This window comes from the organism of the source record quoted next, unplaced genomic scaffold, assembly GCF_019419815.1.
Source record: "Pyrus x bretschneideri cultivar Hongxiangsu unplaced genomic scaffold, Pyrus_bretschneideri_v1 Contig4, whole genome shotgun sequence".
NCBI lineage: Eukaryota > Viridiplantae > Streptophyta > Magnoliopsida > Rosales > Rosaceae > Pyrus > Pyrus x bretschneideri.
In genome coordinates, this window is record NW_025999723.1 from 2,588,819 (window position 1) to 2,614,841 (window position 26,023).

General features: G+C 37.7%; 6 protein-coding genes across 11 annotated transcripts; 3 read left to right on the top strand and 3 right to left on the bottom strand.

Annotated features, from left to right (window-relative positions):
• Positions 1-6,807: 6,807 nt before the first annotated feature.
• Positions 6,808-10,948, bottom strand: LOC103960551 (methyl-CpG-binding domain-containing protein 13). Of its 2 annotated transcripts, none has more exons than XM_048565500.1 (7): positions 10,744-10,948; positions 9,838-9,963; positions 9,641-9,736; positions 9,304-9,438; positions 9,049-9,160; positions 8,407-8,820; positions 6,808-8,204 (listed from the first exon to the last, which is right to left on the bottom strand). In XM_048565500.1, exons 1-7 carry the CDS (start codon positions 10,825-10,827, stop codon positions 7,039-7,041), a joined length of 2,133 nt encoding a protein of 710 aa, XP_048421457.1. In that variant the 5' UTR covers positions 10,828-10,948; the 3' UTR covers positions 6,808-7,038. The 2 variants fall into 2 exon arrangements, with proteins under 2 accessions (XP_048421457.1, XP_009371318.2); XM_009373043.3 differs by having other exon boundaries at positions 8,446-8,820; positions 10,744-10,946.
• A 201-nt stretch (positions 10,949-11,149) lies between these two features.
• Positions 11,150-12,121, bottom strand: LOC125468991. The gene has a single exon (XM_048565870.1). It carries the CDS (start codon positions 12,119-12,121, stop codon positions 11,150-11,152), a length of 972 nt encoding a protein of 323 aa, XP_048421827.1.
• A 3,365-nt stretch (positions 12,122-15,486) lies between these two features.
• On the top strand, positions 15,487-16,233 carry LOC103960549 (putative uncharacterized protein DDB_G0287975). The gene is made up of 2 exons (XM_009373041.3): positions 15,487-15,934; positions 16,047-16,233. Exons 1-2 carry the CDS (start codon positions 15,583-15,585, stop codon positions 16,109-16,111), a joined length of 417 nt encoding a protein of 138 aa, XP_009371316.2. The 5' UTR covers positions 15,487-15,582; the 3' UTR covers positions 16,112-16,233.
• A 57-nt stretch (positions 16,234-16,290) lies between these two features.
• On the bottom strand, positions 16,291-19,303 carry LOC103960550 (ADP-ribosylation factor-related protein 1). Its single transcript, XM_009373042.3, has 7 exons — positions 19,087-19,303; positions 18,207-18,439; positions 17,910-18,050; positions 17,498-17,606; positions 17,290-17,351; positions 16,801-16,904; positions 16,291-16,590 (listed from the first exon to the last, which is right to left on the bottom strand). The coding sequence occupies exons 2-7, from the start codon at positions 18,297-18,299 to the stop codon at positions 16,491-16,493; spliced, it is 609 nt and encodes a 202-aa protein (XP_009371317.2). The 5' UTR covers positions 18,300-18,439; positions 19,087-19,303; the 3' UTR covers positions 16,291-16,490.
• Positions 19,304-22,940: 3,637 nt separating this feature from the next.
• On the top strand, positions 22,941-25,233 carry LOC103960548 (protein phosphatase inhibitor 2). Of its 5 annotated transcripts, none has more exons than XM_009373038.3 (5): positions 22,941-23,094; positions 23,532-23,604; positions 23,781-23,905; positions 24,124-24,306; positions 24,777-25,233. In XM_009373038.3, exons 2-5 carry the CDS (start codon positions 23,600-23,602, stop codon positions 25,022-25,024), a joined length of 561 nt encoding a protein of 186 aa, XP_009371313.2. In that variant the 5' UTR covers positions 22,941-23,094; positions 23,532-23,599; the 3' UTR covers positions 25,025-25,233. The 5 variants fall into 5 exon arrangements, with proteins under 5 accessions (XP_009371313.2, XP_009371314.2, XP_048421834.1 ...); XM_009373039.3 differs by having other exon boundaries at positions 22,942-23,094; positions 23,787-23,905; XM_048565877.1 differs by having other exon boundaries at positions 23,065-23,086; positions 23,787-23,905.
• Positions 25,234-25,282: 49 nt separating this feature from the next.
• On the top strand, positions 25,283-25,995 carry LOC103960547 (3-hexulose-6-phosphate isomerase). Its single transcript, XM_009373037.3, has one exon. The coding sequence runs from the start codon at positions 25,298-25,300 to the stop codon at positions 25,886-25,888; it is 591 nt and encodes a 196-aa protein (XP_009371312.2). The 5' UTR covers positions 25,283-25,297; the 3' UTR covers positions 25,889-25,995.
• The last annotated feature ends 28 nt before the right edge of the window (positions 25,996-26,023 follow it).

Genomic DNA, 26,023 nt, shown 5'->3' on the forward strand with positions numbered 1-26,023 from the left:
TTTTAACTGTACTGTATATAAAATGGTGTACAATTGATTAAATGCCCTGGTCCCTTAGCTACTGCAATTTGTTGACTTGCCTTAATAACGAGGGATTTAAGCTTCAACAGTTATCTATCTCTCTCATCATGTGGACACATGATTGGGTACAACCGGTTATAAAGCAGATCTTGTTTCTTCATAACACTGTTAAAATTTTTACGCAGTACTAAAACAATACGTGTCCCTCCCGATATCTCAACATCAAACAAATCAGCTAGCTTGCTTCTATCAAATGCTTAGCTTCTTGGTTTAATGTGTTGTCTTTTCTCGTTGGATTATCTATTTATTTTCATTTGGTTTTTTCCTTGAGCCCTAATAATGATTAGAAAATGAGTGTTCAAGCGTTCTCATATATATATATATATGATTGATTGATTGTTAGTTTTGTCTTCTATCATACCAGTGGCTGCCTCATCTTTTCCTACCAAATAAAAAAAAACAATTCAAAAGCATGCCTAATTTCTCATAGATTAATCCTTTGAGTTCAAGCCTTGTAGCTAAGTTTTTGGAGTCATGAGAATTTGTAGACTCTCTCCTGTGATTATGCTCTTTGTTGTGATTCTAGCACTAGCTCATGATTCGAGTTGCCGGCGCATCACCTGGTCCTGGCAGGGCAGCAAGGATTCGGAATCAAGACTAAGAGCCAAGTTTTCGTCTCTCTTTGCACGGCGCCTTGGTGCCGGTTCTCATTCTTCTGCAGGATTTGGATACAAGAAGATGAACGGAATAAATGTTGTTGCTCACAAAGCTGTCCCCGGAGGACCAAATCCACTTCACAACTGAGTGAATTTTATGTTGCAGATCATACACTTGGTTCTTGGAAAGAACAAGGAAAGCTCAAAAAATCAGCTTCCTGCTATATATTTTAAGGAAACTTTCTTCTCTCTTCCGTTCTTTCATCGAACCAATTAGTCGTTAAATTTATCACATTATTGTGTTATAATTTTGTAAATCGAAGATGTAAAGTAATTGATTCCTTTTTTTGAATGTCTAATGATTTTGTTTGCATCATACTCGGTGCATATATAGATCAGAAATTAAGCTGAGTACATCCAATGCGTTGGTTTTTAGTTTGAACAACACGAGGATCTTCGGAACTAATCAAAGCGGAACCACTCCGCTGAATCACTACACTTCTCGATTTTTGGATGATCGTTCGATTATGCGCTATAGAACAGACTGGAAAACAATGGATGAATGAATGAATCTCAAAGTCACCTGATTGCCGGTGTTCTTAGTCAAAGAGCTGAGAAAAAACCAGGTCAAGACGTTTATCGACAGATCCACCTTCGCCATCAGATTACTTGATCAATTTTATTTCTTCAAGTTTGGTCAAGATTCCAAACTTCATACCGCCGGCCTCGTAATTTCAAACTTCTCATTTTTTTTTCTTACATCGTGAATAATGCAACCGTGTTTAGTCAATTGCTGCAAATTTTGATTAAGAAAATGTATAAACATTTAAAAAAAAATGGATTAGGTCGTATCTTATACATAAGCAAACAAACAGAAATGTCAACCGATTTTGTTTTTCCATGGACCAATCTCATTATCTCAGTGTCATTTTTTATAAGCAACCTGCTTGCTGACACCATGAATTTGTCTGCAATGTTACAGTAAGCAAGCGTTTTATTTTTGTCAAATTTATGCTGCAATGCATGAATTACACGTCTTGCACGTCGTATTCACGCGAAAAAGCAGTCAAAATTCATCATCTGTATTTAAAATAATGCAATCGTAACAACAAAAAGTCCGAATGGATTGAAATTTTTAACGCATCTGTCCCACAAATTCCTCCTAGAGACAAAGTATAGCCATCATGTCTCTGGAAATGAAAAAGGATTATGTAATTCTACAGTCTACACCAGTTGCATAATTTAATCGATTCCCGAAGGAAAAGAGAAGGAAAATTTCACCATAGAATGATCGATTGCTATGCTTGCAGTTCCATCTAATTTATTTTTTTAAAACAAAGTTGTAGCTTGGGGGATAAGTCAACGGTGCCTGTTAACATATATAGGAGCTACAAGTGGCCAGCTTACAATTACATTGCAGAAAGTGACTTCCTGCAAAGTCGGCTTTTGTCATTTGGACAAACGTGGATAAACGTGCTCCTTTATTTATAGAGCAGTGTAAAGGATTTGTTGACAAACACCAACACTGCAAACCACCACATATCTCTTCTGCTTTTCTTATCAGACAAACCATGAAAGTTCAAAAGCCCATAATCCCAATTTTAGTTGTCATTCTTCTGTTAGCAGTGATTCAAATTTGCAGCTGTCGACCGATAACTACTTCTACTCAAGCTTCTAACGGAGATACAGAACAGAAGTTGATATACAGCAAGTATTTTCCTATGTTCCTAAAATCTATGGAGTCGACGATGAAGAACAAGATCAACCCGATCCATGCAGTTTCGCACCGGCTTGTTCCTGGAGGACCAAATCCGCTTCACAATTAACTTGATGGCACCAATCTGCTTTCACTTGATGGCAGATGAGATTCACTATACATAAACCGGACTAGTTTTGATTCATAGTTGGATTGTATAATATATTCCTTTTGTATTTTTTTTTGTATTTATAATGTATAGTACATAGGTTGATGACATTCCAAGTTTTCTATTACCGAAGTCAATTACACGAGTTTAGCAAAATTAATGCCAAATTATCTAGTTTGTATATGCTACCTCTTGCAAGTTTCTGTGTGTGAATATTGCATGACTCCATATATGTAGGCAGTCATTTCTGTTTAACTAAACATAAAACCAACAGTTAGAAAGAAAGAAAAACATAAAACCAACTGGCGGTTCATCCTTGATTAACAGCGAAAATTCTTTTATATTCAGGTGTATTTTATATACCGGGATTTGAGTCGTTCAATTTTGATTGTTGGGTGAAAGATCTAACGGCTAAAAATAATATGATAAAAAATGAAGGCAGACCAAGAAATACTCAAACATTATGATCAAGATCACCAATATGATAAGAAATGAAGGGAGAGAAAGTCTGGAGTTTTGGATTTTGACAGAAACAAGGGTTTTTGTTTTGTTTATGTATCATTCGAGCTCCACATGTAAGTTTCAACTGGGCTCAGTAATTGCCAGTGAGATGGTTTGTGACAATTCCTTCTCAGCGAACTTGGAATTATGTCGAACAAACACAAATTCGTGAGTTCCAAGTTCACTGAGAATAAATTACTGAAGGCTAAATAGCCAAAATGGTCTTTGAGATATGCATAACACATCACTTTGGTCCCTGAGATTGAAAATCAATAGAAATGGTCCATGAGATTGTCCACCATCTATCATTTTGGTCATTCCGTTAAAAACTCTTCGTGCAATATTCAAAGCATCGTAACTCAATATTTTCTTAACCAAATTTGACCTATAATATATCAAAATGAAGATAGGAAATTGTAGAACAAGATTATACCTATTTGGAAGCCCAATGGTTGCCGGAGATGGCCGGAAAATAGCCTCAAAGTTGACTGGTCCGCGGAAAAACTAGAAAACTCGCCGGAAACTGGGTAAACTTTAAACGTTTATAACTTCTTCAATACTCAACGAAATCGAGTGATTCAAAAATAAAAATCATACTTATCGACGAGATAAAGAGAATGATACCTTTATTTAAGGCTAATTGGCCGTGGTTTGGCCGAAAAAAGGCTCGAAAGTGGCTAACTCAAAAATGGTTAGCCAATTTTGAGCCGTTTTACAGCCAAACTACGATGAATTAGCCATCAATAAAGATATGATTCTCTTCATCTCGTCAAGAAGTATGCTTTTCGTTTTTGAGTCACTCGATTTAGTTGAGTATTGAAGAAGTTATGAACGTTTAAAGTTTACCCATTTTCCAGTTTTTTTGCCGATCAGTCAACTTTGAGGCTATTTTCCGGCCATCTCCGGCAACCATTGGACTTCCAAATAGGTACAGTAGTGTTCTACACTTTTGTATCTTCATTTTGATATATTATGGGTCAAATTTGGTTAATAAACGATTAAGTTACAAAGCTTTGAAAATTGCCTAAAGAGTTTTTAAGGAATGACCAAAATGTTGGATGGTGGACAATCTCAATGACCATTTCTATTGATTTTCAATTTCAGGAACCAAAGTAATGTAGTATGCATATCTCATGAACCATTTTGACTATTTAGCCATTACTGAAATATGCACATAAAACGCCTAAATTTTTTGTTTATCTTTTGTTAATTTCATCTAAATTTTTTTGTTTTACAATGTTTACATTTATCGTTTAATTGTAACGACATATATCGTAATATGATTTTTAAGATGGAACGACATCTAGACTAACATAATGAACTACAAACACGTCAGGTGGCCACTTATAGGTCCTCAAGGGCGATTGCCTACGAGAAGAAAGTCTGCGGTGAAGATCCTTCTTGCAGACGTGCGACTCATTAGTGGATACTTGGACGTGTTGAGTCCACATTATGTTTGTCTAAATTTATTTGTTGGTTGCAAGAAAAGAAACCTTGACAAAGAAACCTTGTGTTTCGTTGGTTAAGTTTGGACTTGTTTGGAAGTATTTTTAAAATGATTAAAAGCGTTTTTGATAAAAATGTTTTAGATTCCAAAATGATTTGTAGTGCTTCTTACAAGAAACATCAATTATGTGTTTTTACAAGAAGCACTTCAAGTGATTTTTCATGATACACCAACATTTTTCTTAAGTATTAGTTCTAAAAATACTTTTATAAAAAAAAACAATTTTAATTATTTTAAAAGCACTTTCAAATACATACATCTTTGCAATATAAGCATAAATGCTGCCTTTTTAGTTTCTTCCACAAAATCAAGAAAAGTGTGTGCTTTTAGTCAAATGATTAATTTCATTCAAACCATTTTGTGTGGCTGCTATTCTTCCTAACAACATTTCTTACCGAGCAAACTCTTTTGTGTGGCTGCTATTCTTCCTTACAAAATTTCTTACCTAGCAAAGTCATGCGGATTGCAAGAAGAGTCGTCTCTTTTGCATTTGGATGTGCCTATATATATCTATCCAATTGACTTTGTTCTTATTTGCTCTCTCTTTGCATTTCATTGCTCTAGTTATAAGGGTTTATGCTTTGTTTTTATTTTCTTTTATTTTATTTTTTTATTTTCTATTTGTTCGCTTAATTTCTTGTTTTCATTTTTCTTTTTCCGTTTGTTTGCTTAATTTCTTGTAAGAGCTATCAAAGCTATGAAATCTATGTTTAAGCAACAAGTGAAAACGAAATCTATAGAATCAAAATAACAAAGTCACCTTCGTAGGAAACACGGTTGCATGCAAGTGTGCAACAAATTCTTTAAATACCTAGCTGGAGGTTCTTGTTTCTTAGAAGATGATGAGTTGTTTGTCGAGAGCTTTGTTCTTTTACCTTTTGCACGGGAGCAATTGTGCTCCTCATTGTCGCCTTTTGTGCAGTAGACGTTGTGGCACCTCTTGCAAAAAAAAATTCCCTTCATACTCTGGTTTGTGTTTTGGAATTGTAGCGAACAAAGTATGAAGGAAAATATTTTTGTAAGAGTGACTACAAAGTCTACTATACAGAAGCCAACAAGAAGGAGCACAATTGCTCCGATGAAAAAGGGAACAGAACAAAACCTTCAACAAACAAATCATCCTCATAGCTAGGTATTTTAAGAATTTTGTTGCATGGTTGAATGCAACCGTGTTTTCTACAAAAGTGTCTTCTTTATTTTAGAAAACTAGATTTTAATCCTTAAATAAGATAAAGTTTACAAAAATGTCTTATACAAGATTAAAATTTGATTTTAGTCCCTAGACTCTATTTAATGTCAGCATATGTATTCAATGTCTCTCTGTTTTATTTATAATTTTATGGTGTTCATAAATTAAATTTTATGAAAATATTATAAATTTTAATTCTCATTATGGTAAGTATCTTATATAAGAAAATATTTTCATAGAGATTTTTCAGTACACTTATGTTTTTCTATATTTTCTTATATGTCACTAATTCATTACAATATATTTAGGTATGAACATTTCGGTACACTAAGTTAGTATAATATATTTAAGTACGGACATTTCGGTACACGAATTTAGTAAAATATATTATGATACGAACATTTAAGTACACTAATTAGAGGAAGTAAAATAAAATTAATGAATTAAAATATTTATAATAATAAATTTTAATTTTACCATAATGACATTAAATAAGATATCTATTAAATATTAAAACAAAACTGTAATATGAATTTGAATTAAGTGCACATTCCAGTTTTTTATGAATTTTAATCTTCTTCACGGATTAAAGTTCAAAAACCCATTTTATTTTGATTCTATGAATTTAGTTTTCAATTATCGCTTTTAGTCTTACTATTATACTTCCAAAATCTCCAGTTATCAATTACAATCAAACAATTCCGAGTACAACAAGAACACTGGGCCCTTAACACCCAAGCAACAAAAAGGTCAGACCAAGTCAAGTTTGTTTCAGTCCAAGTCACACGAATTTTGTTTTTGACGACTCAAAGTTTATCACCGTGAGTTTTAAGGTAGATAAGTTGGTGTTGAACGATGATCATGATCAGTCGGCCTTTGTGCAACATGTTGAGCCAAAAGGCATCCGAGATTAGGCTCTCTCCGTGGGCGCAAATCAGTCAACATCCGTCTTGGCTTCGAATTTTCCGGGATGTCAACCAACCTCCATATAAAAGCTTCTGTTCTCCTTGACGATCTTTGCCTCAGGTTTATTAATGGAGTCTGTATATGCTTACATCTTAATCATAATTAGTGAACAAACTTAGCTAACATAATGGGAAAATAGCATGAATACATCGTACTAAAGTTACAGACACTAGTGTTACACGTACACACAGGTGCAAACAGCGAAAGCTTCACCGATGTGGTCTCTTCCTAAAAGACGACACAAGAAAAGTAAAAAGGGTTAGAGGGAGGGTGAAAGGAGGGCGTGGAAGCAGGTTGCTACAAGGTGTTCTATAAGCTGTACAAGGGTTGAAGTCAGTGTCTCTGACTCCCCTTTTGGTTTACATCTGATCCACCGGAACTATGTAAACTTCCACTCTTGGTGAGTCGAGGCTCAGAAAGCGCTTGTTTCTTAAGCATGGGGAACTCAGCATGACAGAATTGCTCGCACAAATCATCCGTTTGGCAGAAGTTATCCAAACCAACATTTTTCAAGGTCAAGTCGCTTGTTCCTTGAGTTTTTGATGAGCTTAGTTGCTGCTGAAAGTACTCCTCGATATGCGGATCGTAGTCTACTGGGATTGCACCCGTGAGAGTTTTAATAGCAAATTCAATGCATGGATCGGGCCATGAACCCCCAAAAGGCAACTCAGTTGGGGATCCGGACTTCTGTCTAGCGTTATCATCCCTTGCAACTTTCCATCCGTCTTCTGGTATAAAGAGGTTGCCGCTTTCCTGCTTTCCGCTGCTCTTATTGTCTGTTTCTACGTCCCCAGCATGACCTTTTGGAGTAGCCAGGTCCCCTGAAGAATGCTCATCATTGCTCCTGGAATTGTCAAAACCTATTCCAGTGAGAGTCTCTATTGCAAATGCAATGCAGGGATCTGTGAAGAAATCCTCAAGAGGCAAGTCTGGTTGAAGTCCTGGTTTCTCTTCCGCCTTATCATCAGTTTCAAGTTTTCCTGCATGCTCTTCTGGGCTAGTTCGGCTCCCCGATGGGAAAACAGAAGCACACCGTTGCTTGTCATCACCATTAATTGCTCGTTCCACGTTTTGAATATGCTTTTTTGGCTCAACCTCAAAATAATCAGGATGTTGGGACGCACAACTGAGCAAATCACCAGGGTAAGAACCTTCAGTTGTATGGCATACTCCCTCCCCTGACTGTTTAATTGCAACTCGACATGCTCGAGTACTTGTTTTCAGTTCTGGAACTGGACCAACTTCAACTCCAGCTAGTCGCTTTGAAGCACGGCGAGGCAAGATAAGCTCAATCTTATTCTTTGATTTGCAAAGGCTAAGACGGGCCTTTTTCCTTTCATGTTTCATCAGCCCACTTTCCAGGCACTGCTTACCTGGCAGGACTCCACCTGCAGCAACTGAAATACATTCACCTTTTGTGGAATCACTGTCCTGTTCTGTTTGGTCTGAACCTTTGGCTTCTGGAGGATTTAAGCTGCCTGATTCAGTGCCCACCTCACCTGCAACATGTCACGAGTTCATCTCAGATAAAAGAATACTAACTTAGTGTTGCAGAGTTGGCTTTTGGAAATCAATCGAACTTCCTAAATCATTACGATGTGTAAAGAAAATAACTTCATGTCAATTTTCAGTGTCTCAAATCCCATTCCCACACAAAAACCAGAGGAAAGAATACGGAATATATCTATGAAAGGACAATACCAAGAGATTGTAAACAAGACGTGAAATTTGTAACATTACTCTGATCAGAACTGTGTTCAGGAAGGGACAGGCCTTCAGTTGTATGGCGTGCTCCCTCCCCTGACTGTTCAATTGCAACTCGACGGGTTCGAGTACTTGTTTTCAGTTCTGGAACTGGACCAACTTCAACTCCAGCTAGTCGCTTTGAAGCACGGCGAGGCAAGATAAGCTCTTTCTTGTTCTTTGATTTGCAGAGACCAGGACGGTTTCTTTCATGTTTTATCGGCCCACTTTCCAGGCATTGGCTACCTGGCGGGTCTCCACCTTCGGGAGCTGAAATACATTCACTTTTTGTAGAATCACCATCCTGTTCATTTTGCTCCGAACCTTTGGCTTCTGAAGGATTTAAGCTGCCTAATTCAGTGCCTGCCTCACCTGCAGCATGTCCCCGGTTCATGTCAGTTAAAAGATTATTAACTTAGTGTTTCAGAATAAGGTTTGGCCATGGAAAGCAAATGAACTTTCCTAAATCATCAAGACAAAAATGAAAATAACTTTATGTCAATTTTCAGTCCCAAATCCCATGAAAGGGGAAAGTAAGGAATACATCTATGAAGGGCAATACCAAGAGATTGTAAATAAGACGTGAAGTTTGAACATTACTCTGATCAGAAGTATGTTTAGGAAGGGACGGGCCTTCTCTATTACATGAACAATTAAGTATCTCTCCATCCTTCATTGTCTCATTCAAGTTCAAGCTCGGTTTGTCTAATTCCTGTTTCGTGGTTACAGCAGAGAATCCACACAAGGAAAGATATCAAGGAAAAACTATAAGTACACTTTTTCCTAACAATCTAAATTAATAGCAGGTACGGTAGCGTTTAAAATCCAGACAATGCATTTTTGTTGTACACTTACAGAGGCTTTTTCATCTTCCAATTCCTTATCGCCACTCAGCTCAAGAATTAACCTTCCTGGCTCCTCATTTTCAAGATATCGATGCACATCCCTGATAGAGCAGAATACTTTTTCACTTACAGGAGCTATATAATGCTGCGGAGAGATTGAATATCAGTAAAAAAAGGAGTGAACTTTAGCGATGACCCATGATAAAGTGAATGAGTGCAATGAGCTTGAAACTGAAAGACCGTGGAAACTATTAACAAGGCCATACTGTGCATGCACACACGCACACACTCACATGAGCAGAGAGAGAGAGAGAGAGAGAGAGAGAGAGAGAGAGAGAGTTCATTACCGTGTCTCTCCTAGTCTTTCGAGCCTTTTTTGTAATCCGAATTTCTTTGGTCCACCCTGGAGGTAGTCCTTCTGCTACAGTCTTCTCAACTACAATCTAAATGCTTGAAAATTGAAGTTTCCATATCTTAATTAGTAAAATTTGTCAAGATTAAACATCTAAACACAAATAATAAAGATAAGTTTGAGTCAACAGACATCATCTGAAGGTCGCTTGAGAGTCTCTTTAATTTTCTGTTCGTCTTCATGACTGGAGGTGCTGAGATATCGAGATACCTCTGCCCTGGAACTAAATCTATGCCCACTTGAGGATTCGTAATAATACTGCAATAAACACAAAATATAACCACCTCTGCTAAATTATCTATCGCAAAAGATAATCAGATCTCTCTCCACAATAATTAAAAATGGTCTCAAACTTTGTTCAAATAGTTTTAAAGTTTCATGTTACCACAAATGAAGTTGCAAGTTCAGTTCCCAATAAATAAGGATATCAATTTACGCATTAAAAAGGAAATGTTCCGGATTTAGTCCGAGAAATTTAGGCAGAAAAAAAATTGATGATACATAACAGATTGTCAAAGGAACTTGAAACTTCGAAATTCGATAGTACAAAGTTCAGAGAAGCACATTTTGTTCCACAAAACACAAAATTTCATATAATCAACGTAGAAAATTGGTTTCGAAGGGAGCATGGTACATTATAACACATTCGAAAACAGCAGCAAAGGTGTCAAATTTAATCTCAAAATCCACATTTTCAACAACCTAGGAAGTGTCTGGTTCTAAGTTCATATCTAAAATACACACCTCAACATCACAACTAAATTTCCAAACTTGTGAGGAGGTGCTCGAATCCCCTTCAAATTAGTTTAAAGTAGAATATCGCTCGTATCAATCCAACCTTCCAATCCTCTGTCCACTTTTTTACAAGCACAAAAATTGGTTCTTACCAACTTACAGAAAACTAAATTAAAACTAAACTATAACTCCAACTCCCGAAATTACTCAAGGATCTTGCACCTGTACTAATTTCCTAATTAGGGTTTGAGAAGTAAATAAATAAACTTAATTAAAAGATAGAAAGGAGTGTAAATTCCATACCTTGTCTCTTCTGCCATTTTTTCTAAACTTGACCTCCACTGTCCATCCAGTTGGGAGCAAGTCCTCGGAGTTCTGCTCCTCCATCGCCGGAAAATGACTTCCCCGCCGACCACCGCTGGAATATGAGCCGCACACACTCTCTCTCCCTGAGTAAAAAGTTGAAAACTGAAATGCTTCGAAGGTCTTCAGACCCACGTGTTTCCCATGGGCTACAAGTTGGGGATCAGGATCCTCTCCTGAGCTAAGGATGAGGATCTTTTTGGTAAGCTCATCAAACTGTTAAAATTTTATCCAACAGTTATAAATAAAGATCTTTTTAAATTTATAATAATTGTAACTGTTGAATAAAATTTCAACTATCTAATAAGTTTGCTCAGGTCATCCTTAATTCAGGAGAGGATCCTGATCAACAAGTTGGAATACGGCAGTCAATAATCTGATGCTTGATGAAGTTATAATTTTTAGACGATAATACACCTCTGTTTTTATCGATAAAAGACACATTTGACGCGACGTACAATAATATGAAGCAAAGTTTTAAGGCAGTGCCTGAGTCGTACACGTCATAATCATCATTTAAGCGGTGTTCTGGATAACTATTGACACAATCAAAATTATAATTGAAGTATATGCAATTTGGCAGGCATCCTGAGAAATTCGAAGCCTTGACAGATATCGAAAAGTTATCGTCCAAAAATAGAGCAACGTGACCTAAGGTTTCTGTCTCAATCCACTCGTACATATCAAAATTCAATTTAAAGATCCCCACTTCATTTGTCCAACGACCACCATCATCAAATTCAACCACTCTTTGAACCATCAACAGTTCGTTATCATCTAAAACCACAACATATGTCTTTACGGACTTCTGGAAACATTCCAAGGTATCGGCAGCAACCCATTGTTTATCAGAGATGGATTGATCGGAAGTAATATCAAAAGAAAAAAGTGTTCCCATTTCTTTGACAACATAAAACTTGTTTCCGACATGAACAACATCTTGGAGAGAGCGAAGTGTTTCATCAACAACGTAAGTCCATGACGTATCTTTGGTGAGTCCAAAGAAAGCCAGATTATTACCCTCACGTTCATGTATGACCATGACGATACATTTATCGGCCTCCAAGATTGGATCTGCTGACAGTGTCGCCTTATTTACAAAAATAGTCTTTCTTCGGGGAGACATATTATCTGGACAAGCTAAAGGAGGAAGATCGATGATGGAATCTGCCCTCTTTTGTCTCCCTTTCACCCTTAAAAACGGATTTATAAGAGTTACTAGCAAATCCATATTCACAGCTATTAACCATCCTTTTGAAGAACCACGCAGTCGCTTGTTCGGAAATTCCAGTTGCAAACCAAGGACCTTGTCTTCCATGGGGTTGTATAAATTCCACTTTGGTTTAGGTTTTTTGCCAGTTTGGATTAAGAGTAGTGGTGGATTATGACAAGGGGTGTGATATTCACACACCTCTAACTACTTTTTTCACACCCTTCTTATTTTTTAATACTTAATTGGTATCCTACATTTTAATCTTCCATACATACCCTTCTTACTTTTTGACCTTTGGAATTTTAGAATACTTTTGTTATTTTATTTTAAACTTATTTTTTTTTAAAACACTCAAGCATAAAAACATTCAACCATATATGCCCATTTGTAACTCTTTAAGTTCCACTGCCTAACCTGAGAGATCCCAAAACAAGTATAAAACACCTATTATAAATAAATAAATAAAGCTTCAGCAATATATAAATAAAAATAAAACAATTACCTAATGATATAACATATATGCATAAGTAACATGAATTGTACAAAATACTAGTAAGCAATCCACATACACTTTAATCCCCATAATAGTAGCCTCATGCCCCAAAAAATATATCAGATATCATTACAAGCTTTCACATCCTGCCTACACTATGTTTGGCCTTTAATCTTGTGTTCAAAAGGAGATGTCAATGTCACCAAAAAGATATGAAACTCATGCACTCCAACCTACAGGAAAATAAAAACATGTCAACAAAAGGAAAGAAAATTACAAACTTGATTAGTATTTTTATGGGGAAAAATCAACAAAAATATATGTACTTTCATGTGTTCTTTACACATCTAAGCTATTATTAACAAAAAGTTTCTTTGGCAAATCATTATACTCCTCACACCTATAAACAATGAACATTAAGTTATACGTATATATAAATAATCATGACCATAGTAGACAATATTAAAAGATAAATATAAAAAAATGACATACCTATCGAGCACGTTTCTGAGCCTTCTCCACTATTTCAAACTTTGAAGGACCACACTTTGTAGAGCTTGATTCTTTTCTATTTTTAGACCCCATTGGACGACCTTTGTGAGGTTTAACATTAGGCTCAAGAGTTAATGGAAGAGCATTTTATCGGGCTCATCAAGTGTTGGTTGACTTCCTATATATCAAACAAACACATTTATATATGTAGAATATATACTTTGGTTTTATCAATGGGCTAGACATTTAAGTATCAAATTTATACCAAAGCATTGTATGCATTATATCAAGTTTATACCAAAACATTGTATGTATCAAACTTAACTCTAACATTGTAGGTATTTACTGGCAGCAAACTCGAAATTTAAGCTGCAAAGCAGCTCTCTACATCGATTTTTGCACATTGAGGTTAGGCACCCAATAATTCCATATGGTCATGGAGCCTAAGTAAAACCATTTAAACCTAATACCAATTTACCATTAAGTTAAAGTGTATTGGGGACCAATACAAACAGCATTCCAATAGAAAATTAATTTCCCCAAAACCAACACAAATCAATTTTTAATTTTCTGATCCACAATTTGAAAATCTTCTTTAAAAATTAAAACTACACCAGTATTCATTCATTCGATTGACATTTGAACCACAAATTAGGGAAAGAAAAAAAATAACCCTAAAAAAAAATTGAGATAAAAACCTAACGCAAGAGGAGAACAAAAACCCTAAATTCCAAAACCAATCTTAATAATTTGAGAAAATACTTTAGAAACTTACCATCAAAAGTGTTAAGAGGAGGAATGCATTCTGAAATTTCCTCCATGCCATCCTCCTTGCATGCCATATATATCTAATTTGTTCTGCAACTGAATGTCCATCTGGAGCTCTTCATCTATTATTATGAGGTCATCCATTGTGGTTTTTCACAAGAAGTAATAAAGAAGGGTAATAGATTGGCTTTTCGTGGAAGGTATGAATGGAAGCAAAGAGGACAAGGGAACGGAGGCACAGGGGAAGGGGAGAAGTCTGGGAGTTTATCATGAGTGTTGGTTCTTTCCAAGTGAAAAAATCAAAAATAAAAAGCAACTTTCAAAAGTCAAAAATTAGGAAGGGTATACATGAGAAGATTAAATTGTAGGATACCAATTAAGTATTAAAAAATAGAAAGGGTGTGGGAAAAGTAGTTAAAGGTGTGTGAATATCACACCCCTTATGACAACTTGACATCTCGTCAAATTTTCTTTTATTATCTTTTGCTACACAATGCCATGACATACAAACAACACTAAACCGTATATAGTCTAACCGTGACACTAAATTCTCTAAAACTGAACCCAAAAGATGCGTAGGAAGATTTGCCCAATCTGTCAGGAAGAAAAATTATATATGTTAAACTTGTAGAATTGCAGACATAAATATAGAAGGATATCAACAACAAACAACAAAGCCATATTCTATTAAGTGGGATATCCTAGAACGTCATTCCGCTCGTTATCATGATATATAACAACGTAAACAAATGTACAAAGTAAAGGGAAATACGAAGGAAAAACACACCTGATGCCATGATTTTGAAACTGTAAGTAAACAAGTTTTCCTTGCGCAGAAGATGAATTGAAAATATGTAAAATAATAATAGACTAAAAGTCCTTGTTTATACATCGCTGCGTGTAATCCATAAACTAAAGGAGTAGTATAACTACGAGGATTTAAGGATTACAAAACAAAATGGTGTTATGAAACTAATTGCCAACTGGTCTTCTACAAGAATTAGGATTTGTTTTCTTGTTTTCGTTTCTTGTGCTTAAATTAAACGCTTAATTATTTTTCCCTTGTAGACCTTAAAAAGTGTGTGATGCTCCTAAGTTCACACTTCACATGCTTTAAGCTTCTAAAACTAAATTCATGCTTTGAGAGGGGAGCCTTGGCGCATAGCGCAAGGAAAAGTTGCTCATTTATAATTGAATGGTTATGAGTGGTGTAAATTGTGAAAATAGTCTCTTTGCAAAGTGAGGGTAAAGTTAAGTACGATAGACGTTCCTTACGATCTTCACAAGGCAAAGAACCTTGTTGACTTGGGATCAATTTTTTATACAAAAAATGAAAGGAAAAAAAAAAAAAAAGACATTATTCGTAATAGGCCAAGGCTGCAGGTCGTGCTCAACCCATGACCAGCACAATAGGTCGTGGGCCTACACGATCATCTAACCTATCTTTTAGGCTCACCCCGCCCATTTTTTATGAATTAGGCCGGCCGTGCCGTACCTTATTTAAGCGGGCCGTGTCACTGCCGACCGACCCATTGAACACCTCTACCACGCTACTACCTGAGTGGTGTGACAATCGCAGTAAAAATATCGATGTACTTGAAAAAAAAGTGGGAGAAGTTCGGAAACTTTGGTCGGTTGAGTTTTAATGGGCTCTAAGAATCGGGCCGAAAACAGATTTGTTGCACATTGATCATCTTTTGGCGGGAGTCCGTTGGCGCCAAATATCCACATTATTTATCAACAAATAACAAATACTAAATAGGGCTGTCGTATTAAAGAAATCTGAGAGCGCAGAGTTGAAGGGAAGAGAGGAATGCAGATCCGGGTGAAGTGCAGCTGCGGAGAGGACTGCCGGGAATGGGCGGTGCTGGAATTGCAAGGGGTGGTGGAAGTTCAGCCGCAATTTCAAGACCGCCTCCACAACCTCCACATTGGCCTCCTCTGCCGCCCTTCCTCGCCGGAAACCTACACGTTTACTATCGGCTATCACGAACTGATGGGGACGAAACTGCCCTTGAAGAAGCCGCTCTTGGTCTTGAAGAAAACGAAGCGCTCCGAAGATGGTTCTGATGACGATGCTTGTGCCGCCGGGGTAGAATTGGAAGTCATCGGAATCATCCGCCACCGGATTCTGTTCAAGACCAGGCCTATGGCCCTCATTTCCAGTACGCTCTTTTATCTTTTTTTACCCTATTACTTTTGGAATTTTGGACTTTGGGGGTTAAATTTAATGGAATTCTCACATTGGCCCCTTTTTTTTCCTTTTGTTTTGCAAAGAACCCCAACCAGCAGTGAAGAAAAGCGCGCAAGCTCCTTTTGCACCACCTGCCCTGGAAAACTGAAGCAGTTTCAACTCTTCCAGAAAGTGAAGGAATCGAAACTAATGTATTCGAATTTCGAAGAATCGAATGTGTTTATGTATGTGATTCGTTGCAAACAAAAGCTTTCTCACGATGCATCGTTAGATTTTGCTGTGCTTTGTGTGTACTGGTTCTGTTTCTTATTTGTGTTCGAACGAAAGTTGTAACGGTCATATCGACACATAATGTTCATACTCTGCAACTTGATTCGTAACAGCCTGATACGATCTATGATCCATAGAGCAGGAAACAATAATTCAACATAGAATTCAAAAAGCCCGATTTCTTTACACAATTGTTACAGAAGCAGAGCAAGGCAAGAAAACCGCATATCGGTTGATACATGCTGGTCTAGGCCGGTCTAGGCAGAAGCCGGGCCTGCACGGGCTCTCAACGTTTCAGTTCTCTTGCTTCTCTCCATTACCTCCACCAACCACTCCACGCTTTCTTTAATCCCCATCCTGCAATCAAATGTCGACGCGCTTAGCTATTGTGTTTTGTAGTTTTACAGCATCTCAGTATCTCAGTGCTGAGATTTTTCCAATGTGAAATCTGGTTCATCGGGTGCCAAATTACCCTTTCAAAAGCTCCCCTTCCACATTTGGAGCAAATAAATAATTAACTATCTGCCTATGTCGTGAAGCAATGGAGTCTAGAAAAGTTCCACTTACCCATCGTATGCTGAAACGGCTGCAAACATATAAACCCTTTCATCCAACTTTTTAAGATCCAGATATTGAGCAAGTTCCTCGGCTGATACAGAATCAGCAACATCCTGCAATTGCAAAGACATTTCAATTTAAAACCAGCTTAAATCAACATAATGGATGCCATAACTAAATTACACATTACAATATTTAAAATAAAAAAACAGATACCATATTAAAAGATAGATGTCGGAGTAATAACACATTGTTATATCAAAACATAGAAGGAAATAGTTCCATATGTCAGAAACGAGGATGCACAACAAATTACAACCTGTCTATAGAGATGTCACCCAATAAGAACTTATGCACATAGATTTCTATGTGTGTACATTCTGAACAAAATGTCAAAATTTGTGAAACTTCTGGTTTAGTGAGACATGCAAGCCAAAAATTTCCGATAGATCACTAGGTTGCTTGTGATTTTGTGCGATCAACAATGTAGCCTCTCACCTGCTTGTTGGCCAAAATCAATAGAGGAGCTCCTTGCAAATCCTCATGCCGAAGAACTTTTTCTGGTTTTCAAAAGTAGTAAAATTCAGGGTAGTGCATCATGTAATTTTGTTATTCCTCAACTTTAATAGCTATACTATCATATGATTCGATAATTAGAACTGCAGCAGAATATGTTCACAAGATTCAGCAATTGAACACCACCTACCCAATGCAGATTTTGAATCTTCAAAACGTGATGGACAAGTGGCATCAATTACATAGACCACAGCATGTGCTTCTTCATAATATTTCTCCCAGATTGAGCGAAGACCAGGCTGACAGCAAAACAAACAACCCTTTGCTTCACAATATTTGTGACTGGCCATCTCAAAAATGAAAATTGATGCTAGAGAAAGCGATTGATTCGCAACGCATGGAGACTACATCGATGTTGGTATGTGATAACAAACTACTGATAGTAATAATACTACTGCTAAACTAGTAATGTTTTCTAAGGGAAAGTAAATCTGAATATTGATGCTAGCAGCTTATGGTTTACAATAAAGGAGAGAATCTATGTTGAAAGAAAGAATAAGGACGATGAAATAAGATGAACGGCAATGATGAATTTCAGATACCTGACCCCCTAGGTCCCAGAACACAAGTTTGGTATTTGATGCTTCAATACGACCAATATTAAGTCCTACAGTTGGAACAATTCGATCAGGAGGGAGACCTTCCAAGTTTGAGTAAATTGACTTCAACTTCTCGAGCAAAGTCTACAAAGTAATACCAGATTAAAAATTACATCTGATGTTTCTGAAAACTGGTTAAAAATTTAAAGAATAAAATCCACTAATGGCACCAAAGATAAAAGCATCTCAAAATGGCAACGAAAAGCACAATAACTAAAAGATTACAGGAATGTGTATTACCGTCTTCCCAGCCTTGTCGATTCCAAGAATGAGTACATGAAACTCCGTCTTACTGAACATAAATTTCCAGAATCCATAAAACAATGAAAACATCTGTGCCTAGTGTAATCTCTTTACTATTCTGTCCCTACCAATCTTCAAGTTCAAAAAGAAAATCACTTAACTATATCAAACTTGACCTCCCTCTGGAACCAACAAAAACTTGATCTTCCTCACCCCTACGAATTTACCGCCTGAAACAGAATAAAAATGGCCAATCTTGTTACAAATATACATTTCGAAATCTGCATGGAATTTGCATACACTGCCTTACTACATTTTGCAGCTTAACTTTCTCATTGTCCTCATCAATTGAGGTTCTACGATTTCAACTATTTGTCAATTGCAAAATCCCAACTTTCGTAAGTAGTAATCGTCAAAATGCACATAAATCCACCCTTTTCCTCACAATCCATCGTCACATTCTACATCAATCCTTCTTTAGCATCTAAATTCAGTCATGAAATGCTAACAATCACACTAACAGATATTCTAATTCCACTTCTCACATCGCTGCATTCAGCACAAGTCACAGAAATAAAAACTTTTTCAGTTGCAGCACACCAACAAATCCAAATCACGAAACATCGACATCTCATTACATCAAGAACACATTGAAACAGAATGGGATCTCCAATTAACCTCGCGAAACAAGCAAACCCAGAAAGCAATTTGACCCAAAAATTAAGAAAAAATGAAAATTAACACGACCCAATTTCCGTTCAGCACTAAAATTCACAGACAGAACCGGGTTCATGCAATCCAGATCAACCAAAATACTTCACCTATGCTATGATAATAAACAGATATTCACGGAGAAAGCAAAGTCTCGAATTCTTACAGTTGGAGGGCTGCTGCTGAATGATGTCGTCACTCTCGATGAAGAGCTGCAGCCCTTCTATGTAGCAATCGGGCCCCCAATGAACAGCTTCTTCTTCTTCTCAAGCTGCAAAACTCTCTCTCCCTCTTTGTATTTTATATTTTTACTTCCCAGATTTGTGATTTTTTCCCCATACAAAAATGTTCATTTGTCCTTTTGCCATCCGCGACTTCATTCCCTCTCTCGCCTCGCCCATTTTGCCCTTGGTCAAGTTTTCGGGTCCATCCTGCCGGTCCATAGTACTCCATGTGTCAAACTCGTTTTTTGTTTTGTTAATATTTCTTCAATCGACTTAAATACTTTTCACATTTACCCATTATTGTTGCTTAACCACCACAAGATGATCTAGTGGTTGGACACAAATTTCAAGCCCGTATTTCACATAGTATGTTTTGAGTTTGATTTATGGCACGTGTAAATTACACGATGGTGTTCATAGAAGGCTGAGTTGCCTTTAGGAGTCTTTTTCCAATCTTAGAAAAAATGAATTGTCGTGATGAAACCACTAGCTGATCTTTTTTTTAAAAAAAAAAAAACTATTGTTGTTGTTTCCTTAATTATATAAAAAATAATAAAAAAAGAGCTATTATTGTTGTTTTTATTGTGTCATAAAAATAGTTTTTTTAATCTAATTGTAAAAAAGAAACTCATACAAAGTTCACATGAGTATAGAATAGTGTTAGTGTAGAGTTGTGTCTAAATTAATTTATTGTTACTTTTCGTCCTTGCCCACAACCGCCAAAGAATGCATTGTGATTCAATTTGATTTAAGATGAATTTGAACCACATTATTACTAGATCATTGTAAGATTAATCTTACTTTTTTCTATTTTCGAGTAGATAATATTGTTTATTTAAAATAAAATAAAAAACTGAGAATCTATGTAACATCCCGTCCCGGAATTATTAAAACGTACATGGAAATTACGATTTTACCCCTAGTTGTTATTTTTACGTGTAGTTTTGTGTTGTGTGGTGTGTAGGACCACACACACACACACACACACACTCCTACACCTCGTCTCACTCCCCCGGGATTCCCTCATTTCCTGTCTCTTCCCTGTCTCTCTCTCACTCTCCCCGAGTTCTTCTTCTTCTTCCTTCTGCAAACACACGGACAAACACACAAACACACTCAAACCTTCACCAATCAAGAAACCAAGACCACCACCGTGCTCGTGAGGCTGAGAGGAGTCCAGTGGTGCCATTTTCAGGTAAGGATATCGTTGTTTTCACGTCGTTTCGACGAGGTCCGATTTGAACACTGTTCATGCAAGATTAATCTAGCTTGTTTTAGGAGATTCTAAGCTTGTAGTGGTGTTTGTGAGGTTCCCAGGAGCTTGGGAGTAGTTCGTTGGACGAGTTTGGACGTCGGGAAGGCTAGGTTCGAAAGTTGGCCGAGTTTTGACCTTGAAAACAGGTATGATCTAGCAATTTTTAGGCCTTGAAACTAGTCTATCGTGATTCTACTAGTCCTAAGCTTCATTTTGGCTTTTGAATCGTGAAAAATGGTTGAAAAACGAAGGAGAAAACAAGGTTTGAAATTTTCCCAGTTTTCCGGCGACGGCGCCGGCGACGGCGACTGGCCGGAGAAGGAAGGGGAATATTCCGTTAAGTTTAACGGAATATTCCTAACGGCAGTGACGGCTTCAGTTAGGGAATATTCCGTCAGGTTAACGGAATATTCCTGACGGCGTCAGTTGACGCCGTCAGTGTGCAGTGCACGTGGCTGCGCGTGGGGGCGCGTGGGTCCGTGCCTAGGACGGCGCGTGGGGGCGCGTGCGTGGTCCAAAAATTATTTTAAAAATATGGGTGTGATCCTGAGGTTGTGTAGATCACGTTGGTATATTCAATTGTCCAATTTGAGCAATGTATGAGAAGTTATTACGAGAAGTTGCTTAGGTGCTTTTAAATTAATGTTTTCGTAACTTTGTTGCGTATAGGTGATTCGTTTCCCGAGGACGAACGTTCACATTCGAGGCAGGGGGGCTACGACCCTTCTAATTATCAGTGAGTGGGCTTTTGTTTTCCGTATATACCTATATACATATTAATTCCCAGAAATTAAATGGAAAAAGGGTTTGTTTTATGCCATGCATCATATGAATGTTGTTTACGCATCATCGCATGTATTAGTAGTGGCATACATATATATATAAATGTGTATTTGCTGCTGTGGACGCACAGGTGAGTGCCAGGTAAGCGGTGTTCACGTTATTATGCATTCCTGTTTATTATGCAATAGTAGTTTGAGATGCTTAGAGAGTTCATAATCTGCACCCCCGGTGTTAGTGCTCCCGCCCGAGGCCAGGGCCCAGCCTTCACGTGTATGTTCACCAGCACCGCATGCTCGCCTTGGATCCAAGATAGGTGCAAGCCTGTCGTACAGACCACAATAGGTGGTTCCGACTTGTAGGTGACCCGCGATTTATCGCCCAGCTTCACGTGATCGTAGCACTAGAGCATACATATATATTACACCCAGCTTGTCGTACAGACCACAATAGGTGGTTCCGACTCGTGTGCAGATTCAGATGTTGAGTTGAGCGTGGAGCTCTATCTACAGCCGTACAGGTCACGTTAGGTGACTCCCGGCTGCTAGATTATATGTTATTGATGTGATTTACGTTTGAGCATTTATATTTGATTACGAGTTTCAGAATGGCATATCATGGAGCATGATTGACATATCTATACATACGTATATATGTTCATTTTCTGGGTAGTATACAGGTTTTACGGCGAGGGGTTAGAATGTATTTTGCTAAAGAGTTTTCAAAGAACTTTGTTTTTGCCCACTCACGCTTTTGTTTTTGCGCCCCTCCAGGTTCTAGTGGTCTAGCAAGTTCGGTGGTTTATCCCAGAGGGCGTCTCGGCATTTCTGACAGACACTCACCATTGTAGGGTCACCTTCGGGTGTACATATGTCGTATCTTTTCCTTTTGGACTGTTGTAGACTTGCTCTGAATTGTGTCTCACATACACTAGTACTTTGTATGCTATTAGGTTTTTAATTATTCGTACTTTTATATTACCTTCTTATTAGCTTCCGCACGCGCACATGGTTAGTCACCTTCGGGTGACGGCCAGCACGCCCTGATCTCGGTCGGGGTGTGTCAATCTAAATCAATAATCTTATTTAATTAAATTAAGTGTGATACCGTTTTTTTTCACTCATAATTTGTGTCCACGTTAATTTACGATTAAATTTAGTTCATGTGCTCTTGCTCAACGGATGTGGTGCCCTCCACAAAGTTAGTTGTATTTTCTTTACTTATAAGTGCGTTATCTCGAATTGACTTTTACGAATAACAAAATTAATACTTAAAGTAGTTAGTCGTAATTGTTCATGGTTTGGTTTAACTCCTTGCAAAAATTATCTCACTCATAAATTCAAGGCATAATTTAATCAAATTTCTTCATGAAAATCCTTGGCTAACGTGGCTGGATTATAGTGTTGTAATTTGGAAAATGATCCTCGCTGGATCTATTTCTTGGGGATTATAGAGATCTTCCGATCATAATCGTTCATCGTACATCGTGCAATCAATTTTTTTGGATATTGTTTATATTTAATTTTAAAATGATTTTTAACCCCACAATGTATGATTAACGGTTAAGATCGTTCATCGTACGTCGTGCAATCAGTTTTCGTTAGATATTATTTATATTTAATTTTAAATTTTAAAATTTGAAATAATTTTTTACCATACGATGTACAATGAACAGTTACGATCGCAGAATTTTAGAATTCACAAGAAAATGATCCGACGAGGATTATTTTCCTTGTAATTTGAATATACGGTCCGAGATCTGCACACTCTAGAAAGCCCTTTGATGGCTTCAAGCGATATTAAATGATATTCGTCAGGGTAATTTAGTAAACCTGGAAAATCATAAAACCAGGAACGAAAAATTCGATTCACCTCTTCGAACGAACGTTCATTTTTCTCCCGAGGAAGTAAGAAGGTACCAGAATTTATTTATATTTCCTGCTCTTTTTCGTATTTCTTACTTTTAATTTGATTTTTTTTGGCTCAAATTTTCCCGGAAAACGCAGGAAAATGAAGGAAAAGGAAAATTTCCGATCCTTTAACCTACTTACTGTTTAATTGACCGTTTCCATGTTTCCGAAGGTTCATTTTCTTCGTTTTTGATGATTAGGTTGGTTAAGGTTTTAATGCGCTATTGATCCGTGGCTGTACTGGATAATTGTGCTTATTGTGCGTTTTAATTTCTAAGAAATTTAATTGAAATTTTCCCCTTTTTTTCATTTTTAGGTTTAGGTTATTGTTTGTGTATATTTCGTTTTCGTTAATGCAGGTTTGATGGCCTAGAATCTGATTGTTTTGGGTTTGTTTGGCTTAATGTTGAGAAATTAACGACGATTTCGAATTTTGTTTCAGAGAAATCGATTCAATTGAGCAGTTGCTTGTTGTTGTGGTGCTTGTGTGGAGATCAGCTGCTTAGCAAAATGAAGTAATTCAATCTGTCGCCTGTTGAATTCTTTATACGTTTCGGGTTTGGTTTGTGTTAAACTCTTAGAAATGTTGCATTAAGTCATGCTTTAGGAGATGGTTTTGTTTTGTAGAAAGGTGCATACTTTCTGTTTATTATCATATGCTTGATACTGATTTTAGATTTTGCTTATTGAGTGGCAGAGGCCGAGTTAGATGGGACGAGGATAATATAGGAGAAATTGAAGCAAATAAACCTGTGAGACAGAAAATTACTGAGCCGAAGACGCCATACCACCCCATGATGACCGATGATGAGGATGGTATGTTGGGTTCTGTCTTACTTTTCTTTTTGTGCAGGCATGTCAACTGTATATGCATGAACACCGAAGTCTTTATCTTTATTGTATTTTTCTTAAAAACTTCATATAGTAATCTTTGGCTGTAGGTTTTCAACGCTTGTTTCCTGACAAAAAAAAAAAATTGTGTTTATCTTACATGTGGAAACTTATCATTTTTTATGGCTCTATAATCTTTTCAGGATCTCTGTCTCCTATACGAGGGAGTGGTACCTTCGACGATTGTGTTGGTGATGCAGATCATGCAGAAGCAATACGAACTGCTTTGAGTGATGTGGCATCATCAAGTAGAAAGAACAAGCTACAATCTACTGGCTGGACATCTTCTGAAGATGAGGCAGAAGCTATGGAACAAGATGATGAAGGTTTTCATTCATATCCTCTTCCTTTTTCTCCTTAAGTTAACCCTTTCGATCGCCATTCGTTACACTTCTCACTATATTTCATTCCAGTCGGCTGATTAGTTTTATATTTTAGTCATCCACTGCTTGTTGATTAGAATATTTATACAACTGGACTGATACATGGATATGATTGAAGTTGCATCAGATGACATTACTTCATGTAAGACACATGAGATTAGATCTCAATGAACATATTTAGGGGTTATTACTGCCTCTAAACTTGCCCTCATTATATTCTGTTAATGGTCGGAACTTTTGTTTCCGATATTGCCTAATCCTCGTCTTGTTCTCATTTTCCCCGTGCCCAGTTCAAAAAGTCCGGCATATTTTCAAATTCTTCTGCCCCTCAGTTACATTTATACCATTCATCAACAATTCCTTTACTGACATGTGGCTGACTGTTCTGCCTTTTTGCTGTCGGACTTTGCCAGATTCTGAGAAAAGCAAGAATTTTAGGGAGCTCAGAAGAGCCCATTATGATGAATTCCAGAAAGTAAAAGAACTCAGGCGGAAAGGTTCTTTGCTCGACGATGAAGAAGAGGACGAGGATGTTAACATGGAGAAGGAGAAGAAATGTGGCTCCTCTTCGTTTACTGCCGGTGTCAAAGAAATAGATATCGATGAAGATGGTACCGCATCAACCAAAACCTCTTCCGGACCTCCGGCCAACGGAGCTTAGAAAATCAAGCCAAAGCTGGGACTTTCTTTGATCATTTCACTGACATTTGGATTACAGTTTTTGGTTCCTTCTATGCTCATCTGATTGTAATTTGTATCTTTCTATTGTGTTTTTCGTTTGTAAATAGTTCAACTTTATTTCCTTATCAAAACAATTTCTGAGAACGAGAGACATGTTGTTTAATGCTGACGTGTCACTGATTGGCAACATCTCACTCACATTTATAGTTCACACTCATCGCTGCTCTCTTATGATTCATTGAGACTCAGAGCAATGGCTTCAGAGCTTGCTTCACAAATATGCAGCCACTTAGCCTCCATCTTCACCAAACCAACCCACCCCCACCCGCCGGTCCTCGACCTTTTGGTCACCGAGCTCTCTTCCACAGCGGCCCGAAAAGGCCGTGTCTTTCTCTACGGGGTGGGCCGAGAGGGCCTAATGCTGAAGGCGCTGTGTATGCGTCTTGCCCACTTAGGGCTCTCGGCCCACATGGTATTCGACATGACCACTCCCCCGATCGCAGTTGCCGATCTACTCATAGCCTCAGCCGGTCCGGGTGGATTTTCTACTGTGGATGCAATTTGCTCCGTGGCCCGATCGAACGGCGGTCGAGTCCTGCTGCTGACGGCGCAGCCGGAGAGTGGATCGTGTGCGAGGCACGCTAGCGTGGTTGGTTACGTGCCAGCACAGACCATGGCGGATGATGGTGGGGATGTGATGAAATCTCGGCCGTTGCTTCCGATGGGGAGCGTGTACGAGGGGGCTTTGTTTGTGTTGTTTGAGATGGTGGTCTATAAGTTGAGTGAGGTTTTGGGTCAGAGCCCTGAGGAAGCTATACGAGCTCGCCACGCCAATCTAGAATGACCGCGATTACCTGTTGAATGTGGGCCCACCATAGACCGTGAGATTGAAGAGATTTTTCAGTGTAACCGGTACATGTGATAGTATATCACGTATCATTATATAAATAGTAGGATATGTGTGTTAAAAAGTTAATAA